This window comes from Salmo salar, chromosome 15 (genome assembly GCF_965601325.2).
Source record: "Salmo salar chromosome 15, fSalSal1, whole genome shotgun sequence".
Classification (NCBI taxonomy): domain Eukaryota; kingdom Metazoa; phylum Chordata; class Actinopteri; order Salmoniformes; family Salmonidae; genus Salmo; species Salmo salar.
In genome coordinates, this window is record NC_138305.1 from 39,531,735 (window position 1) to 39,559,634 (window position 27,900).

At 44.8% G+C, this 27,900-nt stretch overlaps 1 protein-coding gene across 1 annotated transcript in view; it reads left to right on the plus strand.

The window, feature by feature from the left end:
* The first annotated feature begins 5,395 nt into the window (after positions 1-5,395).
* The window catches only part of LOC106571315 (DNA polymerase zeta catalytic subunit), a 103,099-nt gene continuing 80,594 nt past the window's right edge, over positions 5,396-27,900 (plus strand). Inside the window, exon 1 of the mRNA XM_014144240.3 lies at positions 5,396-6,281. Coding sequence (XP_013999715.3) covers positions 6,143-6,281 — 139 coding nt within the window. The 5' untranslated portion in view covers positions 5,396-6,142. The remainder of the gene's footprint in view (positions 6,282-27,900) is intronic.

Here is a 27,900-nt window from a genome sequence, read left to right on the forward strand (position 1 = left end):
TACTCCACTGTAAATAACAAAGAATTAAAATGGTAGGTACTGTATTTCTATGTATTATTGGAGACATACAGTGCCCTCTGTAATTATTGGGACAGTGAAGCATTTTGTCTTATTTTGGCTCTGTACTGCAGCACTTTGGATTTAAAATGATACAATGACTACGAGGTTAAAGTGCAGACTGTCAGCTTTTATTTGAGGGTATTTTCATCCATATCATGTGAGACGTTTAGAAATTACACCACTTTTGTACGTGGTCCTCCAATGTAGGGGTCCAAAAGGATAGGGGACAAATTCACTTATGTGTACTAAAGTAGTCTAAAGTTTAGTATTTTGTCCCATACTCCTAGCACGCAATGATTATTTACATCAAGCTTGTGACTCCACAAACTTGTTGGTTGCATTTGCTGTTTGTTTCGGTTGTTTCAGATTATTTTGTGCCCAATAGAAATGAATGGTAAATAATGTATTGTGTCATTTTGGAGTCACTTTTATTGTAAATAAGAATAGAATATGTTTCTAAACACTTCTACATTAATGTGGATGGTACCATGATTACAGATAGTCCTGAGAAAGCTACAGACAAACAAAGATCATACATCATACCCCCTCCCCAAAATAAATGCTAACCTCCCATTATTGTAATGGTGAGAGGTTAGTATGTATGATATTTGTTTACGATATTTGTGCGTCTGTAACTATCCGTAATAATGGTAGCATCCACATTTTTGTAGTGTTTAGAAACATATTCTATTCTTATTTACAATAAAAGTGGCTCCAAAATGACACAATACATTATTTGCCATTCATTTCTATTGGGCAAAACATTATCTGTACAAAAAGTGCTGTAATTTCTAAACGGTTCACGATATGGATGAAAATACCCTCAAATTAAAGCTGACAGTCTGCACTTTAACCTCAGTCATTGTATCATTTAAAGTCCAAAGTGCTGGAGTACAGAGCCAAAACAACAAAACATTTGTCACTGTCCCAATAATTGCAGAGGGCACTGTATTATAATTTCTGCTATTCTCGAAAGAAAGCCAGCCATACATTCTATCAGCCTAATGCATTTGTTAACCATGAGAGCTTAGTATAAACTCAGGCTTTTCCTGCACCCATAGCACTTGCACCACACTAGACCAAGCCTTATCTGACCAACCCAAAGCAACCAAAGGGGTTGGGGAAGGGGGAGATGGGATTGTCTCCTGCAGGTGGCTTGGTGTGTGAAACTGAGCCTGTCAACTTATCAGTGACCACATTTACATGTCCACAGTATTCCGGATAGTAGCTCATATCCCACTTAAGGTCTTATTTGCACCTTTGATATCCCACTCATGAGTATCCCTGTAGCCATGAATAAACAGAATATTCCTCATTTAAGTTCTATTGGTTAAATGGAATAGAAACTGAAATATTGCACTGAATGTAGGCCTATAACCTCTCACATGTAGAGTAATATAATATTAACTCCTGCAGAATAATACAACAAATGTTAATTTTGTTTCAGGAACAGCAGTGGAGAAATATTATTTATTTCCATCAGCATCTCTTCAGAAGCTGGATGTGGAGGTCCTGGGCTGGTGTGGTTACACGTGGTCTGTGGTTGTGAGGCCGGTTGGACATATTGCCAAATTCTCTCTAAAACTACGTTGGAGGCAGCTTATGGTGGAGATATTAATATTAAATTCTCTGGCAACAGCTCTGTTGGACATTCCTGCAGTCAGCATGCCAATTGCACGCTCCCTCAACTTGAGACATCTTTGGCATTGTGTTGTGTGACAAAACTGCACATTTTAAAGTGGCCTTTTATTGCCCCCAGCACAAGGTGCACCTGTGTAATGAGCACACTGTTTAATCAGCTTGTTGATATGCCACACATCACCGTGCTTCTACACCTGCATTGCTTGCTGTTTGGGGTTTTAGGCTGGGTTTCTGTACAGCACTTTGAGATATCAGCTTATGTAAGAAGGGCTATATAAATACATTTGATCAGGTGGATGGATTATCTTGGCAAAAGAGAAATGCTCAGTAACAAGGATGGAAACAAATTTGTGCACAAACTTTGAGAGAAATAAGCTTTTTGTGCATATGGAACATTTCTGGGATGTTTTATTTCAACTCATGAAACATGGAACCAATACTTTACATGTTGCGTTTATATTTTTGTTCAGTATAGATTACTAATGCATTCATTCTATTGATGTAAGACATTATTCTGGTGAGCACTTTACTTAGTCTTCTGGGGCAACAAGTTATGACAGAAGCTGCATGTGTCAAACTATAGTCGACAAACAAATAGCTTACCAAATGTCGGAAATTATAAAATGGCCATCAGAATGTTGGAAATTATAAGCAGGAACTTAATTGAAATTATAGTAAATTAGTTATAGTAGGTTAAATTATAATGGTGTGTCAAACTCTGCAGGTAGCCTACTTTTTGAAGTGATTTGTTTGACAATCAGATGAAAACGTCATCACACAACACCCATGATATGTGAAACTGAGCCTGCGCAGACTGCAAAAACAACAGTAAACGGCATAAGATGTTTTCATGCCACAGTATCCCGTCTTAGATCAGCATAGCCCAGGCATCATATCCAGGGATCTCATAACCAGGCTACAAGCTTTTGGGGGTTATTGTTAACGGGATATGATGTTTATATGCATCAACTCAAAAACAGAATACTTGAGTATCCCGAATAATAACGGGATATTAGTGTGCATGTAAACTAGGTCAGTGAGGTGACTGCTTGATTAACATGGGCAAACTGGTCTGTGCCTCCAGATAACAAGGCGAAATTCTCCAACCATCAACAAGGAAAAAAGTCCCTTCACAAAACTATTGCTTTCATTCCTACAGAGCTGTGTGTGAACTGGTGTATGTGAATACTTACCTGAACATCTCTAGTGTAGTGAGTTCTGGGCTATCCCAGATTGTGATGCATAGACGTACCTTTCAGCAGAAGACTGCTATTAAACGGACTCACCTCATTTTCACCTGCACTGATTGGTTTCCAGAGAAAGGGCTGAAGCCCACTGAAGGTCAGAGCACACTCCGTGTGACAGATGCTCCCACTCCATCCAGATTAAATGTTAATGACACATTCTTCATCATCAGGGAGCCATTGAGTGTGACTGTGTCCCCAGTGTGAGCCGGGGTTTATGGGCCTTTCAGTTTATTATGGAAATCTAGATGGAATTATATTAAAGGGCAACTCCACCACTTTTCAAACTAATTTTCATTATCTCCAGCACAACACCAGTGTCAACATATGTGAAATCGGCACATTTCTACATTTGAAGAAAAAAAATATGAAGTTAAAAAAGTTGTACCTACTGACATCATCAAAAGTGAAAACATTTTTAAAAACAATGATTTTCATACACTATGAGATTCAGGGTAACATGTGGAGCAAGAAAATACCCTCCCTTGGATAGAAACTCATTGCAGGTTTTGAAAATCACAGTTTTCTCACATTTATACTACCCTGGGATGTCACAGAGACATTTCTTCTTATCTTTTTAACCACGGATCATAGAAACACGCTGTTTTCAAATATGTAGACACTGGTTTGGTGCTGGAGATAATGAATATGAGGTTGAAAAATGGTGGAATTGCCCTTTAACCAATGTGAAGTTTAAAAAATCTGACAGGAAAGTAGAAAGAAAGTACCAAAAATATGACTGTAATTATAAAAAAGGCCTTACTCTTTAAGCAGTAGTGGCAAATATTGTTGTGTGCCACAATATTGTGTGGACTGACTGAAAGGTCTTGAGGAATGTAGAACCATGTTATGATCTGTTTTTCTATGTACTCTTATGGTAAGTACATCATTTAGGGGCACAGTAACACAATTGCACACATTTGGATGTAGGAATTATAGGGACAACATTTGACACATGTATCAAAATATGGTCATTGTACTGTAGGCTACTAATATACTGTAGTAAGGAACTTCTAGAAGTGCTCAAAGTACACCACTAAGAAGTGTGTGAGAGCCAATTACAGCAAGGCAAACTTTACAGTAATCCAGTCTTGCAAAAAGGTTTCGCCCATAGAGAATGATAGAGGCCTCCAGTGGCCAAAAGGCCACCTTAGCCATAGACATTAAAACCAGTAGATAGCGCTGACGTCATCCATATATTCCTAAGGCAATTTTCCTGTCCTGCTAAGCGTTCTAAATGTAACGAGTACTTTTGAGTGTCTCCAAATGTATGGAGTAAAAAGTACATCATTTTTTTTAGGAATGTAGTGAAGTAAAAGTAAAAGTTGTCAAAAATATAAATAGTAAAGTAAAGTACAGATAACCCCAAAAACTACTTAAGTAGTACTTTCAAGTATTTTTACTTAAGTACTTTACACCACTGAGGGCGCGAGCCTCCTCGTAGCCTGCCAGCCCGTGATTGGTCTGTGTCAGCACGTGGTCCTGTTTGACGACAAATGTAGTAGTCAGAATGGATCACTATTTAATTAAATATCTCTATTTGTAGCAAACCTGAAAATAATTCACTGTGGGGATCAAACTTGATCATAATAAACAAATTGTGTTTGGCTGTTCTGGCGATAGTAATTTACATAGGCTTTCTAGGGCAGACCAGGGCTTTTGGCACCGCTAGGTTGCTACGCAGTAGCCGATCAGCAGAGCTCGTGACTTCACCCTCCAGACCGGACACTGGGGGCCTGGTATTAGCATGGGCCACACCATTGAGGGCTTCCACCATTTTAATGTAGTCAACTGGGTGGGGCTTCCAACTTCATTGGCTGGTCCCTCCTGGTGACCCTGTTGGAGTCATGTCCAATCGGGTCATCAGGAGCGATCATCCAATCGTGAAGAAGAAAATGTACAACTTTAAAATGGAGATTGCCTAAATGGCGATGCCTAGGCTGTCACAGATGCTATAATGGCACAGATACAAAGGGTCCTCAATCTAACTCTATGTTCTAGACAGTCTGCAGAACGCAAACATCCTTCTGGATTCGGCAATTTCAGCCTGCGGGTGGTGTTTTTTTTTGTTCAATACGGGCAAGTTATTTTCTGTAAATGTTTAATTGCGAAAGTGATTTCAGTCGAAATCAGGCAATTTCAAGTACATTTTGTAATCGTTTATCATTGAAATGCGCAATTTCTATGTTTAGTTTATCAGTGGAGCAGTATAATTATTGTAGGGTGTTAACAGTCAATATTCACAAAATGTCCCCAAAAAAGTTGACACTTTAATATATATTTTTTGAGGAATAATAGGATTTGGCCTGTCATACCCATGTCCCGCCCAAAGATTTCTAAACCAATTAAAAAGCTCACTTTCACATGATCGCTTGTAAATGGACCAATGGAAAACGCGGTACTTCTACGAACACCATCTGGGACTGGATGTGACTCCTCTGACTGGCCGTGTTGTTGGAAATGCTGCAGTAGCTATCAGTAGACGCAAACACTAGGGGAGGAATGGCGTTGCTTAGGTTTAGTGAAGAGTGTTGTGATCATATTACAGAGAAGGGTAAACCTTGTCCGCTGTGCCACATTGGAAGCCACTAACTGCAAGAACTGCCACATAGAATTGTATTTGCACGCAAAGCTGAATACTTGCATTAACATCTGCCTCAGCAGGAAAGTAACTCAACGATTCCCAATTTTTCAGAATGGATATGCCGTAGCACCTGGACTCCGCGAGTGGGAACAAAGTGGTTTATGTTTAGCTGGCGAGCTAGTTTGTTAGATAGCTATGGCACGTCTCATGGAAGCCCACACTTGTCTTAATTTTTAAGTGGACGGATAGCGGCTACTAGTTGCAGCATTGTAAATTCTGAGACGAGTGTAGTAGCTATGTCAATAGTAACTGAATCACGGGGCACCTCCATTAGCTACAGCGTGGTCTCACCAGCTGCAACTCGGGTCACTCACCATAGTTCTTAGCTTGCAAGCTAGCTGGAAGATGGGGCATCTCGGCGCTCCGCCTCGATAAACAAACTCTTTGGTTTATTGCTAGGTTGCTAGCTATGTGTAACTAAAAAGGATTGTTTGGATCATTCGTCGGTTGTTACATTGTGCCAAACAATTGATTCTCCTTCTGGTCCTAGATGATGCCACAGTTTGTGTCCCATGCGCGCTCCGCATAGTTGATTGTATCTAACACAGCAGTCATGTTTGCCGTCCGTATCGTCACCGCTGACTACTACCTTACAAGTCCTCTCAAAGACTTGGACGTCATTTATAACGAATTCAGAGAAAGTGACGTGAAGAAAGTACCAGTGGTTCGGATTTTCGGGGCAACTCCAATAGGTATGTTAATATGGTTTTTAATCAATGACAATGGTCATCTGCAGCATGGTACAGTACCGCCACGCGGTGCACGGATGTAACACACATTTGCAACATCACAAAACCAACCCTATTCAAACATATGAAATGAGTTGTAATAAGACAGACGCTGCCTTATGAAAGATGTTTAGTGAGGTGACACATCGTAATAAACCATGCTCCACCCGCAGCAGTTTGCAGCATGCACGAGATACATGGTTGCTTTGTTTTCTATCTCGATCTCCACAGGGCGGTGGACAGACCTCTACATCAGCATTCGGCACATAACCCACTTTACTAAACCGTTAATAAAATATATTATGCAGTCTCTTTTCTGTGCCCAACAACCTGTGGAGTGGTGCCACAGCAACGTTGGAATCACAGCATGACAAAGTTGCCACAATGGAGGTGTGACTGTCTGACTTAACTGGCTGCAGTAGTCATGTCTAGATGGGATACAGCTTTTGGCAAATTGACGCCAAAAGTAGATTTTTGTTGTTGTATTTTAGCAAACCCCTTTCCTAACCTTAAATTAATTATCCCTTACCTGCTGCATAAATTCTAAACCTGCTATGGAAAGTCAATTTTGACAAGCTGCATTCCATCTAGAGAAAATAGTGCAGTTTTAAAGAAGAGCTTGCTGAAAATCTACCCATTTTTCCATGGGGGTGGAATTTATTCATGATGTCTGAGTGAGAGTGACTAAGAAAATCAATGGGTGCAACAGGGATCAATGAAATGTAAATCTGGGAGGTTGTTTTTGTCAGGTGAATGCCTTAATACAGTAATTCGACCATGATTGCTTCAAGTTTAGATGGCAGGCCACTAGACTAATTGACCAATCTAAAGAATGTTAGCTGACATGGGATAATTCATTGACTGTCACTGACTGACATACAAGAGAAACTGTCTCTGGAAATTGATCTGCAGCCCTACAAAAAGGGGGCCCTGGGTCGCATGCCCATCCCTGTTCTAGACAAGGCGAATATGGAGGACGGACATGCCACCCTCTTTTGCTTTCTAGTATGGGTTGTAATCGCAGACCACACAAGGAAATATTTTCAGCAATAATTCCCTTCATTCACTGCACAGCAGCATAACCTACTCTGTTTTTGGTCCTTCTTTTTGTATTTACTGTAGGCTGTGTGGATATTCACAACAGGCTTTGATGTAGGACTGGCATCTGAGAGAATAAATGGCATTGTGGGTCAGGGTGTCAATCTAATTTGGTCAGCTAGCCCCAGACCTTTGCATTTGGTTACATCTGCATTGTAAAGGCGGCAGCTCTAACAGCTTATCACACACTTATCATATCATCTCTCAGACAATGTCCCAGTCCCCCTCACTGACCAGTTTCCTCACAGCTCTATAGTGTAACAAGTTGCAGTGGTTTTGGTTCACCAATGCCATGTAGACTGCTGTTGCCACTGATTCCCTTGTCAGTGATTTATGGTGAGCGTTTCATAATCTGTTGTTTACGACCCCCCCCGGACGATTAGTCAACATGAGGTCACACTGAGGCAAGCACAGACAGCTGTCATTTTACACACAATCTTGTAGCTTTGTATTGTTCTGCAACGTTCTTGAGTCATTGTTACCTCCAGGTATTGTGAGGCTATGGGTTTCAATAACAATACAACAAGGCATCTGTTTCTATATGTATGGTTGGAGTTTTGGCAGAGTGCATTGTTTTACAGTAACTTCTGCAGCTCCACACTGTCGATACTGCTTGTGGCTAGCCTAAGTCTGTGTTGGCTCTGTATTTTCCATGTGAAATTGCATCACCATCTGGAATACATTGACTTAAAGCACAACTCCTTTTTTATTTTTCCGTTTTGAATGTCTGCTGAAATACAGCGTTAAAAAGAAAAGCTGGGAAATGGGTCACACAGACACCCATGAAGAGAATACATTCTTTAGTCCCTTGTATACATGATGAGTCAGGCTTGAACTATAATAAATTGGCAGTCTCTTTAACATTTCTACCTACACCCATTCTCATTCTGTGGGAGTTGCTGGACTAAAAAGGAAGAATTGGCTAATCAGCTCAGTGTGTCCTCTCCTGACCTGACCCACTGAAGCCTGGAGGGAGACACCAGTCTTCCCTCTGTTACTGGACACCACACTCTCTGTTTTCACCTAACCTGGCTACTCTTCATTGGCCAGCCCCTGAGGCCCTGCCCTGATACAGCGTGGTGTTCTAGCTGCCTGTCTACAACCATGACGGACCAATATCTATGATGGGATGCTAGAGAGACTGATGTTCTTTCATGGTTTCAGTTGTTTTTCCCAATGCACACCATCTTTGCTTATTCAGGCCAAATGATAGTGGTTGTGTGCAGTGGTAATCAGTAATTCATTGCATATGTAATAGGCCAGCAGCAGCCAGCTTGATTGTGAATGAGCAGTAGTGGCAGGCTTGATTGAAGTATCCATGCATGGTAAATACTGAGTGTCTCCCACACTGCTGGGAGTTGCAGTTTGCTGCAGTCTTTGAGCTCTGACAGCATTGATCCTGCTTGGTATCTAGCAAGACTAGATTCAGCAGGCATTCCTCACTGCCTGGGAGAGGCAGGAAGCCAGGCCGGCACTCTGTTTTTGTTTTTTGAATATGTGCATGCACACGTTGGGGTGTGTGCTGGGGAGACCTGCATGAAAAATTGACCTGAATGAGGGGTCAAGCAGTGAACCGCAGAGTGGGATAAAACAGAGGACCTCTCTCCAACCCTCTCCCCCCTGCCCTTCCTTCCTCCCCTTTTCCTCTCATCGGGGGAACTCTAATGCCATCTAAAGGAATTCCTCCCGGATCCATTAAGAGGATAATGGGGATTGGAAGACTTGGCCGTTCATTAGTCAGAAGGTCATTGTCTCCTGAATGGTTTACTTCCCTTTTCTGTTTATTGGATTATTTAATAGCATCCTGAAGCTGTAGCCTAGTAGGTCTGACTCTTATTAGACCACTTTGACGTTGATACGACTAGCTACTTATTTCTCATGTTTTGTAGGCTAATGGTTGTCTTTTGTGGGCCTAGTCCCTTTACCCTCACTTGAATCCTTCACTTCATCTCGTTTTGATGCCAAAAATAGCTGCCAGACAAGAATGCATTGCCCTGTGAGAAAGGAGTTTGCTGTGAATGGTGAGCCAGATGAGCAGCTGCAGCCAGATGAGCAACTGCAGCCAGATGAGCAACTGCAGCCAGATGAGCAACTGCAGCCAGATGAGCAGCTGCAGCCAGATGAGCAACTGCAGCCAGATGAGCAGCTGCAGCCAGATGAGCAGCTGCAGCCAGATGAGCAACTGCAGCCAGATGAGCAGCATGAACCCGGGCCCCTGATAATCCTGAGGTGTGTGATGTTAAGAAACTGAGGCCCTGGATCTTTAAAGTGGGCCCCAGCCTAGTGAAGACACATGCATGTCCAGGTTTCATTAACCATTAATAAAGGCCTGTCGTTCCTGTGTTTGTCATCCATGCCTTCTCTTTGGGCCTTCCCTCCATAGTACGTCAAGGTGGTCCAATCAGTGGCCCTTTGCCTTTGATCTATAGGAGACATTCATGGCACATCGTTGTGTTTCTTTATGTGGGCGTGAAGAAGCGTCTCCGTGTCTCTGTCATAGGGGCCTCACATCAACCCAGGAATTCCAGGAGTGCTAGATCCGGTTTCAAAGGGTTCAGCGGGCACAGTGATGGACTGTCTGCTGCATTGAGAGCTTAGCAAACAAATATCCCTCATCCTTGCAACAGGGATCAATCAAATGTAAATCTGGGAGGTTGTTTTTGTTAGGCGAATGCCTTAATACCACAGTTGGCCTCTGGAGGATTACTTTGTATTAAAGCTGAAGAATGGCCCCCAGCCCTTTCTCTGGGTAGTGATGATGACCTACTGCTGTTGCTTCTAGCCTGGTTACTGGAGAGGTAGGTCTATGTCAGTTAGCTTGCAGCCTATATCTTTACTGTAGCCTATACTTTTAGCCTTTACCTCATAGCTGAGTTAGACATATAGCCTGTAACATGAAGCTGAATGGAATACCTTTAGCCTGGCCTGCAGCTGAACTGTTATAGATTTGGTCTGTACTGTTGCCAAGGCTATGTACCTTTTTTAGGTTAACCCATAGCTGAGTTATAGGCTACGGGCTTACTCTTTAGCCTCAAACCTGAGGCTGAACTGTTAGGCCTAACTTTTAGTCTGGCCTGTGGCTGAACTGTTAGGCCTACCTTTTAGTCTGGCCTGTGGCTGAACTGTGTGAGGTGTCTTTGTCCTGTCTAATGGGAGGTTTTTCTGAGCCCTCTCTGGCGCTCTCACCGGCTCCCCCTCCCCTCTTTCTCTCTCCTGAGGTTTCTCTGTACAGTACACAGATGCCCTTGCTGCAGCACCGGGGCCTGGGTGATTGATGGCTTTAACAGCTCCCTCTGGTTCTACGGCGGCTATTTGAATGTGTCGCCTCACCTGCCTCCGAGGGTAGGAATGTGCTGCTGCAGCAGCACTAGTCATTGTCCCGTCCATCATTTTCTGTCGCCCAGGTTGAGTTAGGTGACACCCTGGTCTTTTTACTGTAGTGCTGTACCCACCAAGCCCTTCAGACTTTTCCTCAGATGTCTTTTCTCCCCACTGAGACCTATCACAGCCTCACTGCGTAGCCCATATCTCATATTTAACCTTTACAGTCAGTTGACCAACGGATTACAGGGGGAATTACAGTCATATAACACAGCCAGGTGATGTATTTAGCGTTGTTCCAGGCTGAATGTTGTGGATCTGGTAAAAGAAGAAGAGTGAGATGGAACCTTGGTGTGGTGGCCACATTTTGTATTTTTTTTCCCAGCTAACAATAAAAGCGGCAGAATTGCAGGCCGTATAACTGCGTGATGGATGGCAGATTCATTAGCACGGGGGAATAGAATGTGACAGTCAGCCACTGCCTGGTCTGCTCTCTGGGCTCGCTCGCCTCAAGGTGGGCTGGGTTGGGCTAAACCTTATGACTTTGCTGCAGACAGGTATGTGTGTGTGTGCGCAGGACTATTATTTGCTGTCTAGTTGATTTGTGTTGCATTGGCCATGTCAAGGTCACTCCACCAGAGGGAGGCCAGGATCTACCTGTCCCTATGATCTCTGGCCCCCATGGCAGGGAAATGTGCATCCCAAATGGCACCCTATTCCCTTTTATAGTACACTACTTTTGACCAGGGTACCTAATATAGAGAATAGGGTGCCATTTGGGAGGCAGACACAAGCCACCTCTTCTCTCTGGTGCTGGTACTAGGCTGGTACTGGCGCTAGGCTGGTGCAACACACTTGCACGATGGGCATCTACTTCACAAAATTCATTACCAAGATATCTGGAGATGGAACATCTATTAAATTTACTTTGAGTACCAGTCCTAATGGCCTTGCTAGGTGTAGCCGTTCAGGTAAAAGCAGCAGCCGGTGCCACACCATGCCTTGATGATTCACCCGGTCAGTTCTCATCTGTGTTAGCCTCCCACCTTCTGAGAGACCACCGCTGGATGGCCAATTGTCTGAGTTAGCAGCTCTTTCCAGCACCGTTTGATTTGGCTGGGTCTAATCAATAGGAGAGCTGCTGTGTTAATAACACACAGACAGACGGGGAGGAGGTGGAGGTGGCCAGCTGGCTTTACTGCTTGTTGATGGTCAATACGTCTGCTGTCTGCTGACTGCAAATCACACTGACTGACTGGGCCCAGACTGACTGACTGACTGACTGGGCCCAGACTGACTGACTGACTGACTGGGCCCAGACTGACTGACTGACTGGGCCCAGACTGACTGACTGACTGGGCCCAGACTGACTGACTGACTGGGCCCAGACTGACTGACTGACTGGGGGGAGTTTGAAGTAACAGACTAACTGACAGACGGGTTATACTTGCAGTCTGAGGGGAAGTAACCATAGAAATAGAATGATCTATAATTCAATCTAATTCTATGGAGGAAACAGACAGCCAAGCCTTGGTCTCCACTATCAGTAATCCAGCACATGGTATATAGCTGACATGGGACTCTGTCTTTTAAACGGCTGCCCCAACCACATTTAAAGGAAGTACTAGGGCATGTGGGGATATCAGTGGGCTGTTGCTGGCAGCCAGGCCTATAGCAGTATCCTGTCACTGCTGCCTGCCAGTGAGGTAATGCAATTAGGCTAGTTCTTGAGTGAAGCTGGACTGGACTCGCGTTGGTTGCCAGTGACAGGCCAGGAAGTGCTTCCTTTTTGATGTACTGTATGAAAGAACGCCGGTGTTCTTCTCGTTTTGATGTGGAGTGCTCAGTAGTGGAGGTGCTGCCAGCCTGCCAACGGTTGTGTTGGCATGGTAGCCTAAGTGGATTTGTGTGCTTTGAATGGAGGGAGTCCCTAAAAAAAACAGGCATCAACTGTGTGGTCCCACTCTGGTCCAGGGAGCCCAGTGTTGGCACATAGAGTTGGGTTGCTGCTGAGGGTAACCAACATTTGCCCTCTCCTCCTGGCTCTTTGTCCCTACAGTAGAGTACTGGGGGTGAGAGGCCCTGCCAATTCAGGCTGTTAGAAAGTTCTATCTTTCTGTTCCTAAGGCCATCTCTCACTGTTTTTACAACTTATTTAAAAGAATGAAGGAATTTGTCAGAGAGGGCGCCAGAACTGGAACAAGGGAATGTTTTCAACCTGTCAGGCACATCATTTCTTAACATCTGGATGTTAATAAAGCAGACGGAGGTATCTGTTAATGGGTAATCTCTCGTGGACAGATTAAACTGCGAGAATCTGTCAAGGCTCATGTAGAGTTATGTGATTACGAGCAGCAGTAGTTCGAGAGGTGCGTTCAGTTAGCTTGAATGTTTGCTTCATTGCAGAGCAGTTTGTACTGAACAACACGTTTCCCCAAAATATTATTGTACGTTCTTGAACAGACTTTGAGGTATGTTTGGTGGGTGTGGCTTGAAGCAATGAGTGACGTATTTAAAGGGCAGTGGCCATGCTGACAGCGTTCCCCAACTCCACAACCCAACCCCGCCCCGTTTTTCAATTGGTCGTTCAGTACGGCACCGTTTCCGTTCAATTGAACGTTCCAGTACGTAAAAACGTACTGAACGCAGCCCTGGTTTGGGTTTTTGTCGTTGATTATTTGGACAAATCAGGATTGGGTGAAGGCGGTGCTTAATGAACTGTTGAGGTGATTTTCAAGCCATGTGTGGACCATTAACTGTTTCCACTAGATTCCGCAACAACAAAGTCAAAATTGGCTATATCGTAAAAATTCATAACTTCCTTTTTCGAGCATGATAAACATGGGTGAAATTAGCGGGAGGGAGGGTTTTGGCCAAGAGTTTCTGTTTGCAAGGGAGGACACTTAGCTTCCTTCCTTTGCAAAGGTCATCACAATTTGATAACTGCATTCCACCTTAGAATTAAAGCAGGAAATTATAAACTTGCGAGAGAATTTGACTTCTGGGTAACTGAGATTAGTCAATGGGGAAAGAAGAGTAGGCCTACAGAGTTCTGTTTTTAAGCTCTAACTATGACAGGAAAGCCCTGGGTTTTGAACACTCCATTCTACACTCCTCCTTGTAAGAACCTGCGTCTGTCTGCTTCTGAAGACCAAACGGAATGTTTTGATACGTTTATTCCACAGTTCCACTGTGCACAGTGTGTATGAAAGCAGGCTTATTCAAAGGGGAGGGGGAATTCTAGCTGGCTCTAAAAATAGCCCAGCTTGTTTTTTAAATGCAACCAAGCTTGCTGCTTTCTCTTCTGTTGTGTCAGTGCTGGAGGGGAACAGTGAGGGGTCCTACTTAAAACACAGACTCTGGGGTCGACCAGAACATACTAGTCTTCTGCTGCCTGTCCCATTTTGGAAGCATCTGGGGTTTTTTTCTTGAAGGGAAATGTCTTAACCTGTTTCCCATTTCCCCTTTGTTGTCCTAGCTACTTTATTTTCCCTCACAGCAATATTTCAGCTGCAATTTGGCGTGTGTGTGTGTGTGTGTGTGTGTGTTTTGAGAGGGGGAGACTGAACGTGTCTCTCACTCGTCTAATGCACCAATCGTGCCTCCCCTAAGCCGTGTGATGTATGGCTGGGAGGGAGACATGACATGAATATCACATTTCGACGGGCAGACCTGTTAAGGGAAAATCTCCTGTTGTCTTGATCAGGCCGTTTGGACGCAGTCGCTGCTTTCCTGGAGTATAAAACAACAGAGGTCGTGGAAACCAGAACTCCTACGTTCTGCCTGCCGGGCTCCATCCAGAGTCCTTTGATTGGATTTTGATGGCTGCTGTCGACTGTTTGAGTACTCACATCATTTTCTTCTGAGTACTCGAATGGGGGGGGGGGGGAAATATTTTTAGAACAAGGCTGTGGAAAATATGTGCACATTTATCTATAGGCCTTTGCCAACAGTGCACAACAATACTTCATTTATCATGACCATTACAGATAACAAATCATAATTACTAAATTGCCCCATACATATACACTAACGTTCAAAAGTTTGGGGTCACTTAGAAATGTCCTTGTTTTTGAAAGAGAAACATTTTTTTGTCCATTTAAAATAACATCAAATTGATCAGAAATACAGTGTAGGGATTGTTAATGTTGTAAATTACTATTGTAGTCGGGTGGCAGTAAGAAAGCCATTGCTAGGATGGCAAAATAAGAAATAGAGGCTTGCCTGGGACATGAAGCACTGCCAGTGGACTACTGAAGACTGGAAGAACCACAGGTCTTATGGACCGATGGAACATAAATCTTTAGTTCATCACGCATGGTTTTTGTACGCCGTCAAGTAGGGGAAAGGATGGGTCCTCAGTGTGTGACACCAACTGGAGGAAGCGTGATGATCTGGGGCTCTTTTGCTGGATCCAGAGTCGGCGACTTGCACAGAGTGAGTGGCACCCTGAACCAAAATGGCTACCACAGCATTTTGCAGCGCCATGCAATACCCTCTGGTGTGCGCCTAGTTGGTCAGGGGTTCATCCTACAGCAAGATAATGACCCAGAACATACCTCCAGGCTATGGGTTTCATCCTACAGCAAGATAATGACCCAGAACATACCTCCATGCTATGGGGTTCATCCTACAGCAAGATAATGACCCAGAACATACCTCTGGGCTATGGGGTTCATCCTACAGCAAGATATTGACCCAGAACATACCTCCAGGCTATGGGGTTCATCCTACAGCAAGATATTGACCCAGAACATACCTCCATGCTATGGGGTTCATCCTACAGCAAGATAATGACCCAGAACATACCTCTGGGCTTTGTCAGAACTACCTTAGGAGAAAAGAACAAGACGGTAGGCTTCAAATCATGGAATGGCCAGCACAGTCTCCAGCCTTAAACCCCATCTTTGGGATGAACTGGGCAGAAGGGTGAAAGCAAAGCAACCTACAAGTGCAACATGTTTGTGGGAACTTCTGCAATAATGTTTGGAAGAACTTTCCGAACAATATTTAATTTCTGTTGTAGAAAGAATGCCACGAGTGTGTTCGAATGATATGTCTGCAAAAGGTTGTTACTTTGAGTAAAAAATGTACATTACATTTTGTTAAACAAAATTCCATGATTTATTTTTTTTGTCTCCAATTGTTTGTTCTATGCTTTAATTTCAGAGTACATTAAGACATTAAACTGAGTGAATGTCAATAAAGACTGGAAAAATGGAGCTGTTCTTAAACTTTTGACCGGTAGTGTATATTCAGTCAATAAAAAAACCAAGTGCCATTTAAGATCCAGTTATTGAAACCGTAATATCAACTGGTTATATTATACGGTGGAGCGCAATCTTCAAAAAGGCAGTAGCCTCAGCAGTGGCGCTAGCTTGTAGAACCCTATGGCTGTGCAATGGTATAGTCTTGCTTTGTTCATTTAGCAGACAAGACACTTATTTCCCAAACCCTCACAGTCAAGACACCTATTTTATAGTAAAAAAAAAACAGGACGTAATATAACAGAATGAAATAAAACAGAATATTTTTCCAAATGAAAAAAGTTGCCAGTAAGAAGTGATGTGCATCTCTCGTCTGGAACAGTTGTTCTCGAAGAGTGATCATTTGAAACGGGGCTCAATTTGGTGAGTTGAAAGACAATCTTTCAGGGTTACAAACCAAAATCTGTCTTTTTGATATGCAGATGTTTAATTTAGTTTATTTAGCCTTTTCTTTGGAATTTTCTAAATGAATGAACAATTCCACATTGAACTTTGCATGGGGATGAATTACGGCCACAACATCTGTTTGGGGAGTAAGCCTATGCTTAATGATTCTGCTGAAAATATGCTCTTTGTCTTTATCACACTTGGTCTAGCTAGCACTTTACGCTGGGGACACAATAGCGTTATTTTATTCCATCTCTCTTGTCATTGGTAGATTCAAAGAAATGATGTTGCCACGAGCAGCACCACAGATATTGTGAAGAGCGAGATGCAAGACTTCACTGTCACACAGTATTTGCGCATGGGTTTGCTTCACTTTGTTACAGCATGGTGGTAACGGGTTCTAAACAGTGGAGAAGTTTAACCTCGTGGTTTAATGCTCTTAGTTGTTGAGGAAATTGACCCACTATGCTGTTTAGTTTGCGCATCTACGTCATATCGCTGAGTCTACCTTTTAATATCACACAGTAATATATCGTTTCATATTTCAGTTCAATTAAGATGCAGAATCATCCATCTCCCTTTTGTTCTGTGGACTGTTGTCAAACAAGCTCATCCATTTCTCATTTATTTAGCGTTTCGCAGTCACTCCAGACTGCTTGGCAGTTTCTGAGTAAATTAATATTAAATCTCCAATCCAAACACTGTGACTCTGTCCATAATTGACTAGATTGGAATATTTGGCTGCCTGTTAGTGCAGAAGTGTAGTGTACTACTGTGAAAGGAAGCTCATTCTGTGCAGCGTCCAGTGTCCATGTCGGCTGGCTTTTTCTTACAGTATACTGTGTCCCTTTTCACCTGCAGTACAGTGTCGTGGCCATGTGTACAGCATGATTGTACCTCCACTGTGTGTGTTTTCAGGCTAGTCTACACGGTGCTGTCAGACTGGGAACAGCAGACACTGAGGATTCCCCACCCGCTGGTCACAGTCTTGTGGCTCTCTCTCGCTCACTTTTCCACTCTCTGTGCTCTCCCTCTCCCCACGCTCACTCTTCTGTTCCTTTCTTCTCCTCTACCTACACTTCCTGCAGATCCAATTTCTCTCAATTCACTTTTTGTTTCTCACCTTTACCCAGAGCACTCTCCTCCTTTCTCTCATCCCTTTTTTCTGTGTCAGAGGTGAGCTGACCCTGCAGGTGTCGTGTCACACTGTGTTCCTTCCTGTGTCAGAGGGGACCTGACCCTGCAGGTGTCATGTTACACTGTGTTCCTTCCTGTGTCCTGTGTCAGAGGGGACATGACCCCAGCCAAAATGTGACTTGTTCAGTGATGTGTGTGTGGGACAGAAGCTGCCCTCCCTGGCCTCTGCCCTCTCTGACCCTGTCATTCCCCTCTCACCCTGATACCCCTCCCTCATCACCCTGAGCCAATCACATACCTGAGCTCCAACACAGCGGCAAACATTAGTGAAGACTCAGAGTGAAATTAGTGCCTGGGACCTGACTGGGCAGGTCCTTTTATGTCTGACGTCTGGCTCGGTGTTGGCATAGTAGCACAATGCACTTCACTGGATTAAGGGTTTATTATTCAAGGCCCTAAGAGGTCCCAGGTCTGTGTGGGGTGTGTGACCATTCAGTGATGTGGTAGAGCTCTGTGCTTAGGGGCCCTGCTTCTATTATGCTCTTATTGAGTTAATGCCCCTTCTTCCTCTCCTTCTTCACCAACTCCTCCTTTACCCTCTACCTCCTTCTGCTCGGTCGTCCTCCTTCCCCCTTCCACCACGACCTGCCTGTTCTCCTCCCCTGCTATGTAGAGACTTCCTCTAGTTGTCGTCATGTCTCCAGTGGATTGTGTCCTGGCCTCAGGATCGGCTGCTCTGGTCTGCTCTGATGCTCCTCATTGTTAAGTGGACTGCTCGGGTCTCTGGTCAAACAGACGTGGCTTTGTGTCTGGACTACTTGGGAAGAAAGCGGCCCTGGTCGGTCGGGTTCTTCGGCTTCAGCCTGCTGATTATACTCCCTCTACTGTAACAAGAGGCAGGGAGGAGGGCTCTAAGGGGCACTGTGGTATTAGTGCCTGGGCCCCATATAAACATACTGTAGGTGAGAGGACTGGACCACACAATAACAGCACGGCCAAACCACAAACAATAGCCTGGTTCAGTCTCTTTGTCCTAGGAGGACTGGGGTTCTGTGGACTGGCATGTGTGTCACTGTGGGGGTCACCCACTGCAGTGGTAGCGGGCTGGACTGGATCCCCTCTGTCATTGTCTGTCTCTTTTCCTCTACCCATCGAACCATCGCACAGCCACTGCTTGCTCTGCCACATTGCAACACTCTCCATGGAACGTTAGTGTGGAAAACCCAACCCGTAACGGTGACTAGGGTCTGGTTTCAATGATGGACTCTTTTGGCAACTTCAATAAAACACAATTTGGGGTGGGTCCTCTTCAGACAACTCTCCCAACAAATCATGAGGCAGACATGCCAGAATGTTGCGATTTCAACTTTACAGACAAAACCGTTGCAGTGGTTTTAGTGAAGGTAGTTGATGCAAACTTGCCACTTGCGAAACGCAAGAACCTCTGAGCTCCATCTTGCTAGCTACTAGTTAGCATTTTAGTCAAGCGGATAAAGTAGTGAAAGACAGTGACGTAGTTCCTATATGACAAGAGTCTCATTGAAACCAGAGCCTAGTCTCACTGTTGCTTGTTGAGGTGGTTGGACATGCAGACTTTGATTGATGTAGCATGTTTGTGTGTTGGTGTGAGCACAGCTAGAGCTGGCAAGGCATCGATCGACAGGCTGCCGTCGCACTAATCGTGCAGGTCTGGCAGATGCACACACGTTACTCAAACACGCTCCTCTCTCTCTCACACACACACACCTAGACACTGCAGTGATGACCCTGGATAAATAAGCAGCCATACAGGCCTGTTGCTACAGTAATAGTGTTCCAGCCTATGGACCTAGGACCCTGCTTCTTCCCAGTCCTAGTATTCCCTTCCTGCTGTGTGACATCTTTTGACTGCTCGTCCTTATTCTGTCCCCCCAGGGGGTTGTGTGTGTGTGTGTGTGTGTGTGTGTGCCCCTGCTGTGACACTCCAGAGGGAATGGAGGCCCGTCCATGCCGTTAATCAGCCGTCCCGGAATCGTTAGTGCCGCCACACATCGTCACTGGATGAATGAACTGGGGCCTGTCATCTCCACTCATATCCCACACCGGAGATGGATGTGCGCAGAGGGGGGCCCCTGCTGCCTGCCCAGCCGCCCACATTACACCTTCAGCTGGGATGGATTCTCACAACATAGGCCTATACCCATGAGCCCCCCTGGAGAAGGATGTGTTCATGTGACGTAGTGCTTAGTCGTCATTCAGAAAGACAAAGAAAAAACGCATATGAAAAAACAACGATGCTTTTGTATTCTGCTGTTTTTTTGTGCTGTGGGTTGGTGTGAGGTTATGTGGCTGCCAGACCATCTGTTGAGTCTCCTGCTCAAATATCTGGCACTGGTTGGCAGGACAATCTGCTCTGTTTGTGCCTCAACACACTGAAGTGCCAGGGATTTCTTTAGTGAACCCAGCAGGAGACTGCTTGGTCCAGTCTGGAGCTTCACAAATACTTTCTAGGCGTTTTATACTTCAGTCTCTTTGTCCTAGGAGGACTGTGGTTAGGGCTGTCTGGGTTATGCTTCAGTCAGGACTGTAGGTTAGGGCTGTCTGGGTTATGCTTCAGTCAGGACTGTCGGTTAGGGCTGTCTGGGTTATGCTTCAGTCAGGACTGTAGGTTAGGGCTGTCTGGGTTATGCTTCAGTCAGGACTGTCGGTTAGGGCTGTCTGGGTTATGCTTCAGTCAGGACTGTCGGTTAGGGCTGTCTGGGTTATGCTTCAGTCAGGACTGTCGGTTAGGGCTGTCTGGGTTATGCTTCAGTCAGGACTGTCGGTTAGGGCTGTCTGGGTTAGTCTTAGGAAGCCCCTTGCAGAGTATAATGAGTTTTGGGGTGTTGTCTGTTTACCTCAGGACTGTATTGTAAGGACTGTCTGGGAGTACAGTACATAGGAATGACAGTTATATGGGGGGTTGAACACCTGTAAATGCCATTTCCTGCAATGTAGAACAAAAAGTCACCTAGTATGATACATTTCTTTTAACGTTTTTTTTTTAAATAAAAATGTTACAAGGTGGCGCAGCGACCATTTTACATTCTTTGGGGAGAACCCTGGTGATTTCACGTTTCAGATTCTGGCTTGTTTTCTCCAGTCTGTGCTCGAGTCAGGCGTTCTGCCAGGACAGGCCTTGGCTGTGGAGAAGGGGAGGGGCCGCCCAGCTAAGACCTCAGCACAGTCACTGGGTAGACTGTTGTCTGCTCCAGGATTGGCCCTGGAACCACCACAATCTCCACCAGCGTAGTCACCTCAGCCAGGAAGGCCTCTGGCTCCTAGCTAGGACACAATGAAAGCATTTCCTTGCAATCAGCCTCTCGTGATACTTTATATTGGAGGCCTGGAGACACACGGCTGAAGACACTTGTGTTCAGAATCAGATGTGGATACAGTCAGCGGTGAAATAAGCCTGGTTAATCCACAGTAGAGGAGCTGTTCAGGAAGGAAGGAATTACAGAACTTAGTGGTTAGAGTGAAGTCTTTCCTGGACATGCTGGTTCTACCATTGTAATTTCAGACAGGACTGGAGATGTTTCTGTGTTCGTCTGAGTCAGATCTTGAGACGTGGCCAACAGTGGAAAACAGAACAGGGGAGAGAGCAGACCAGGCAGCTGCAGCGGCGTACTACTCTGCCAAAGGGAATATGGAATGAGAGAGAAAGCGAGAGAGAGCTCTCCTCTGGTGCCCATAAAGAAACAGGCCTCCTCTCATGCCTTTGTTTTGTGTTCTAGCAACAGAAAATAACCCACTTGCATATGCACTTTGAAGGATGGGTGATTGAAGGGATGTGGGTGTATTATCGCTATGGCCAAATTTCAGTTTTAGAGAGTGTGTGTGTGTGTGTGTGTGATGGAGGTGGTGTGAGGAGTAGAGGGTATGGGGAAGACTGGTGGCAGAGGGAGGCTCTGCGGTCCCTTTGTCTGTCTGCTCTGCGGTGTCTGTCTGCTCTGCGGTCTGTCTGCTCTGCGGTCTCTGTCTGCTCGGCTCTGTCTGTCTCTGTCTGTCTGTCTCTGCAGCCTCTGTCTGTCTGTCTCTGCAGCCTCTGTCTGTCTGTCTGTCTGCTCTGCAGGCTCTGTCCTGCTCTGCACAGCTCAACAGACTCCATGCAGCCAGTCAAGGCCAAAAATAGTAGCACCCCGCCTTGACGTCTGTGCCTCTTCTCCCTGAGACACACACACACACACACACACACACACACACACACACACACACACAGTGCAATCAAAGTCTCTCCACAGCATGGCAGACTCACTGTTTACTCCCTCTACAGGGTGGTCATGCCCCCAAACAACACCACTTCAGAAATGCTCTACTGGCAGCATTTCAATAGTCTCACCCAGGACTAGCATTAAGTAGGGTCTGCTAGAAGACATGCTGCTTAAGTAGTTTATAAAGCAGGGGCATACATTTCTTTCCCCCACTTTGTTTAGGCTGATCACTCTTTCATTTAGGGAGCAGGTGACTTGACTAAATCCATTAGAAATGTGATTTTAAATTACACTTTCATTTTCTCTCTGAAGGAGTCACTCTGCTTTTCCCTCTTTTCCTCTCCTCCCTTCACTGCAGTCTGTTTCCTCCCTCCTCAGTCTCTCTCTCTCTGTTTCCTCCCTCCTCGGTCTCTCTCTCTCTGTTTCCTCCCTCCTCGGTCTCTCTCTCTCTGTTTCCTCCCTCCTCGGTCTCTCTCTCTCTGTTTCCTCCCTCCTCGGTCTCTCTCTCTCTGTTTCCTCCCTCCTCGGTCTCTCTCTCTCTGTTTCCTCCCTCCTCGGTCTCTCTCTCTCTGTTTCCTCCCTCCTCGGTCTCTCTCTCTCTGTTTTTCTCCCTCCTCGGTCTCTCTCTCTCTGTTTTTCTCCCTCCTCGGTCTCTCTGTTTTTCTCCCTCCTCGGTCTCTCTGTTTTTCTCCCTCCTCGGTCTCTCTGTTTTTCTCCCTCCTCGGTCTCTCTGTTTTTCTCCCTCCTCGGTCTCTCTGTTTTTCTCCCTCCTCGGTCTCTCTGTTTTTCTCCCTCCTCGGTCTCTCTGTTTTTCTCCCTCCTCGGTCTCTCTCTCTTTCTCCCTCCTCGGTCTCTCTCTCTGTTTCTCCCTCCTCGGTCTCTCTCTCTCTTTCTCCCTCCTCGGTCTCTCTCTCTGTTTCTCCCTCCTCGGTCTCTCTCTCTCTTTCTCCCTCCTCGGTCTCTCTCTCTCTTTCTCCCTCCTCGGTCTCTCTCTCTCTTTCTCCCTCCTCGGTCTCTCTCTCTCTTTCTCCCTCCTCGGTCTCTCTCTCTCTTTCTCCCTCCTCGGTCTCTCTCTCTGTTTCTCCCTCCTCGATCTCTCTCTCTGTTTTTCTCCCTCCTCGTTGTGTCTCTCTGTTTCCTCTCTGGCGTCTTTGAAGTAAACCCACAGAACTGAACCATCACGTGAGATGGGCAGCACATCTACATCATGTAGATATGCATGATGTAGATGTGCATGATGTTGACTAGAGGCAGGTACAGCACATTGAGATTCTCCCTCATGGCCATGTTAGTATTGTAATCCTGAGAAGTGTGCTGTAGAGAGAGTAAATGTCTGAGGAGAATGTCTCTGTTTAGAATGGCCATGCGTCTACACGAGGAAGTACGATGCACCCGTCCACAATTCAATTCATTAGAAGGAAGGGGAAGGAAGGTAAATGGTGGTGCAGATATGGCTAAGCAAGCAGGTTTTATTGATCGTCTCGGCCTCTTTGTGCAGCAGCTGCACACTATTAGTTTGTTCCTGCCATCCATCCCTTCTGTCATAGCGTACCGGGCTACGGACAGATGTCTGGATAAGCCAGGCTGTTCAGTCAGTCGTTCAGGCCACTGATGGGTTGGGCTGTGGTGCTCTCTCTTCTGCAGGTGCTCTGGCAGGGACGTAGCTGTGACTATGAAGCATCATAACGGTTAGGGGATAGATTTTATGATGCCAGGTGCTCTGCCATCCCCCCCCCCCCCCCCCTTCTCTCGCTCGCCCTTTTTTCCCTCCTCCGGGCCCACTCTAGGTCTCATCTGTTTGGCTCTGTGCCAGCCTGCTCACTGCTCTGTGTGTAAGAGACTGTCTAATCCCTCTGTGTGTGTCAGCTGTGTATGTGTGCATCACCTCACCCCTGTGTGTTGATTGCTTCGCTTTGTATGAGGACCCCCCCCAGTTCATTCTGTGTAAGGTGCCCTGCCCTGCCCCCAGTGCCATGGCATTCAGACAGACCATGCTGGAGGCTCTTTACAGGTGTTGTAGTACCAGTGTTAGGGTTCATTAACCTCTCGTCACACTCCTATACTCCCTACAGTGTTAGGGTTCATTAACCTCTCGTCACACTCCTATACTCCCTACAGTGTTAGGGTTCATTAACCTCTCGTCCCCACTCCTATCCTCCCTACAGTGTTAGGGTTCATTAACCTCTCGTCCCCACTCCTATCCTCCCTACAGTGTTAGGGTTCATTAACCTCTCGTCCCCACTCCTATCCTCCCTACAGTGTTAGGGTTCATTAACCTCTCGTCCCCACTCCTATCCTCCCTACAGTGTTAGGGTTCATTAACCTCTCGTCCCCACTCCTATCCTCCCTACAGTGTTAGGGTTCATTAACCTCTCGTCCCCACTCCTATCCTCCCTACAGTGTTAGGGTTCATTAACCTCTCGTCCCCACTCCTATCCTCCCTACAGTGTTAGGGTTCATTAACCTCTCGTCCCCACTCCTATCCTCCCTACAGTGTTAGGGTTCATTAACCTCTCGTCCCCACTCCTATCCTCCCTACAGTGTTAGGGTTCATTAACCTCTTACATCTAGACGTTCCGCTAGCGGAACACCTGCTCCATTATCCAATGATGGGCGTGGCGCGAAATACAAACTCCTCTAAAATACAAAAACTTCAATTTTTCAAACATATGACTATTTCACAGCATTTTAAAGATAAGACTCTCCTTTATCTAACCACACTGTCCGATTTCAAAAAGGCTTTACAACGAAAGCAAAACATTAGATTATGTCAGCAGAGTACCAAGCCAGAAATAATCAGACACCCATTTTTCAAGCTAGCATATAATGTCACAAAAACCTAGAAGACAGCTAAATGCAACACTAACCTTTGATGATCTTCATCAGATGACAACCCTAGGACATTATGTTATACAATACATGCATGTTTTGTTCAATCAAGTTCATATTTATATCAAAAAACAGCTTTTTACATTAGCATGTGACGTTCAGAACTAGCATACCCCCCGCAAACTTCCGGGGAATTCGCTAACATTTTACTAAATTACTCACGATAAACGTTCACAAAAAGCATAACAATTATTTTAAGAATTATAGATACAGACCTCCTCTATGCACTCGATATGTCCGATTTTAAAATAGCTTTTTGGTGAAAGCACATTTTGCAATATTCTAAGTACATAGCCCAGGCATCATGGGCTAGCTATTTAGACACCCGGCAAGTTTAGCACTCACCAATATCAGCTTTACTATTATAAAAGTTTCATTACCTTTTGTTGTCTTCGTCAGAATGCACTCCCAGGACTGCTACTTCAATAACAAATGTTGGTTTGGTCCAAAATAATCCATCGTTATATCCAAATAGCGGCGTTTTGTTCGTGCGTCCCAGACACTATCTGAAATGGTAAATCAGGGTCGCGCGCATGGCGCAATTCGTGACAAAAAAAATCTAAATATTCCATTACTGTACTTCGAAGCATGTCAACCGCTGTTTAAAATCCATTTTTATGCCATTTTTCTCGTAAAAAAGCGATAATATTCCGACCAGGAATCTCCTTTTAGCTAAACTGAGGAAAGTAAACAAAGCTTTCGGTCGATGCGGGCACGAGCCTGAGTCTCACAGTACTGTAACCAGCCACTACCCAAACGCGCTACTTTGTTTCAGCCAGAGCCTGCAAAGCCACGATTCAGCTTTTTACCGCCTTCTGAGACCCTATGGCAGCCTTAGGAAGTGTCACGGGACAGCTAAGATCCTCACTCTTCAATAAACAGAGACAAGAAGAACGACACCTTGTCAGACAGGCCACTTCCTGCCTGAAACCTTGTCAGGTTTTTGCCTGCCAAATGAGTTCTGTTATACTCACAGACACCATTCAAACAGTTTTAGAAACTTTGGAGTGTTTTCTATCCATATGTAATAAGTATATGCATATTCTAGTTACTGGGTAGGAGTGGTAACCAGATTAAATCGGGTATGTTTTTTATCCAGCCGTGAAAATACTGCCCCCTAGCCATTACAGGTTAACCTCTCGTCCCCACTCCTATCCTCCCTACAGTGTTAGGGTTCATTAACCTATCCTCCCTACAGAGTTAGGGATTGGGTTCATGACCAGGCATCTATCATGTCCTCAACATGGGTTCAGGCTGTGTTAATGAGCCTCCCCTCCACTGTGCTCAGTTCTGTTCTCCCAGTCTCAAATCTTGGCCTTATTCTCTTACTGCAAGACCCAGTTGACCTTTGGTCCGTAATCCCAGTCCTGACTCCCTTCCCCTGCGTTGTCCATATTGACTACTCCGGTTAAGTCTAGTGCATGCTGGCCCAGAGGCAATAGCAGAGGGGATGTTTTCCCCCTACATAACTCCTACTAACTTCCCTCGCTCTCTCCCCCTGGACCCCTCACTCTCTCCCCCTGGACACCTCACTCTCTCCCCAGCTACGTTCATCTGTGAGAGGGGGGGTTCTGTACAGTCGTGGCCAAAAGTTTTGAGAATGACACAAATATTAACTTGCACAAAGTCTGCTGCCTCAGTTTGTATGATGGCAATTTGCAGAATGTAATGAAGAGTGATCAGATGAATTGCAATTAATTGCAAAGACCCTCTTTGCCACGCAAATGAACTGAATCCCCAAAAAACATTTCCACTGCATTTCAGCCCTGCCACAAAAGGACCAGCTGACATCATGTCAGTGATTCTCTCGTTAACCTCTCTAGGGTCGGCGGGACGAAATCGTCCCACCTACGTAACAGCCAGTGGAATCCTGTGGCGCGTTATTCAAATACCTTAGAAATGCTATTACTTCAATTTCTCAAACATATGACTATTTTACACCATTTTAAAGACAAGACTCTCGTTAATCTAACCACACTGTCCGATTTCAAAAAGGCGTTACAACATGAAAGCAAAACATTAGATTATGTCAGCAGAGTACCCAGCCAGAAATAATCAGACACCCATTTTTCAAGCTAGCATATAATGTCACATAAACCCAAACCACAGCTAAATGCAGCACTAACCTTTGATGATCTTCATCAGATGACACACCTAGGACATTATGTTATACAATACATGCATGTTTTGTTCAATCAAGTTCTTATTTATATCAAAAACCAGCTTTTTACATTAGCATGTGACGTTCAGAACTAGCATACCCCCGCAAACTTCCGGTGAATTTACTAAATTACTCATGATCAACGTTCACAAAAAACATAACAATTTTTTGAAGAATTATAGATACAGAACTCCTCTATGCACTCGCTATGTCCGATTTTAAAATAGCTTTTCGGTGAAAGCACATTTTGCAATATTCTAAGTAGATAGCCCGGCATCACAGGGCTAGCTATTTAGACACCCAACAAGTTTAGCCCTCACCAAAGTCAGATTTACTATAAGAAAAATGTTATTACCTTTGCTGTTCTTCGTCAGAATGCACTCCCAGGACTTCTACTTCAATAACAAATGTTGGTTTGGTTCAAAATAATCCATAGTTATATCCAAATAGCGGCGTTTTGTTCGTGCGTTCAAGACACTATCCGAAAGGGTAAAGAAGGGTGACGCGCCCGACGCGTTTCGTGACAAAAAAAATCTAAATATTCCATTACCGTACTTCGAAGCATGTCACCCGCTGTTTAAAATCAATTTTTATGCCATTTTTCTCGTAAAAAAACGATAATATTCCGACCGGGAATCTCTGTTTAGTTTCAGAGACGAACGAAAATAAAAACATGGGGTCGATTCGTGCACGCGCCTAAGCCCATTGTCCTCTGATAGAGCACTTGCCAAAAGCGCTAATGTGTTTCAGCCTGGGGCTGGAATTACATCATTCAGCTTTTTCCCGCCTTCTGAGAGCCTATGGGAGCCGTAGGAAGTGTCACGTTACAGCAAAGTTCCTCAGTCTTCAATAAACAGAGTCAAGAAGCTCAAGGAATGGTCAGACAGGCCACTTCCTGTAAGGAATCTTCTCAGGTTTTTGCCTGCCATATGAGTTCTGTTATACTCACAGACACCATTCAAACAGTTTTAGAAACTTTAGGGTGTTTTCTATCCAAAGCCAATAATTATATGCATATTCTAGTTACTGGGCAGAAGTAGTAACCAGATTAAATCGGGTACGTTTTTTATCCGGCCGTGCAAATACTGCCG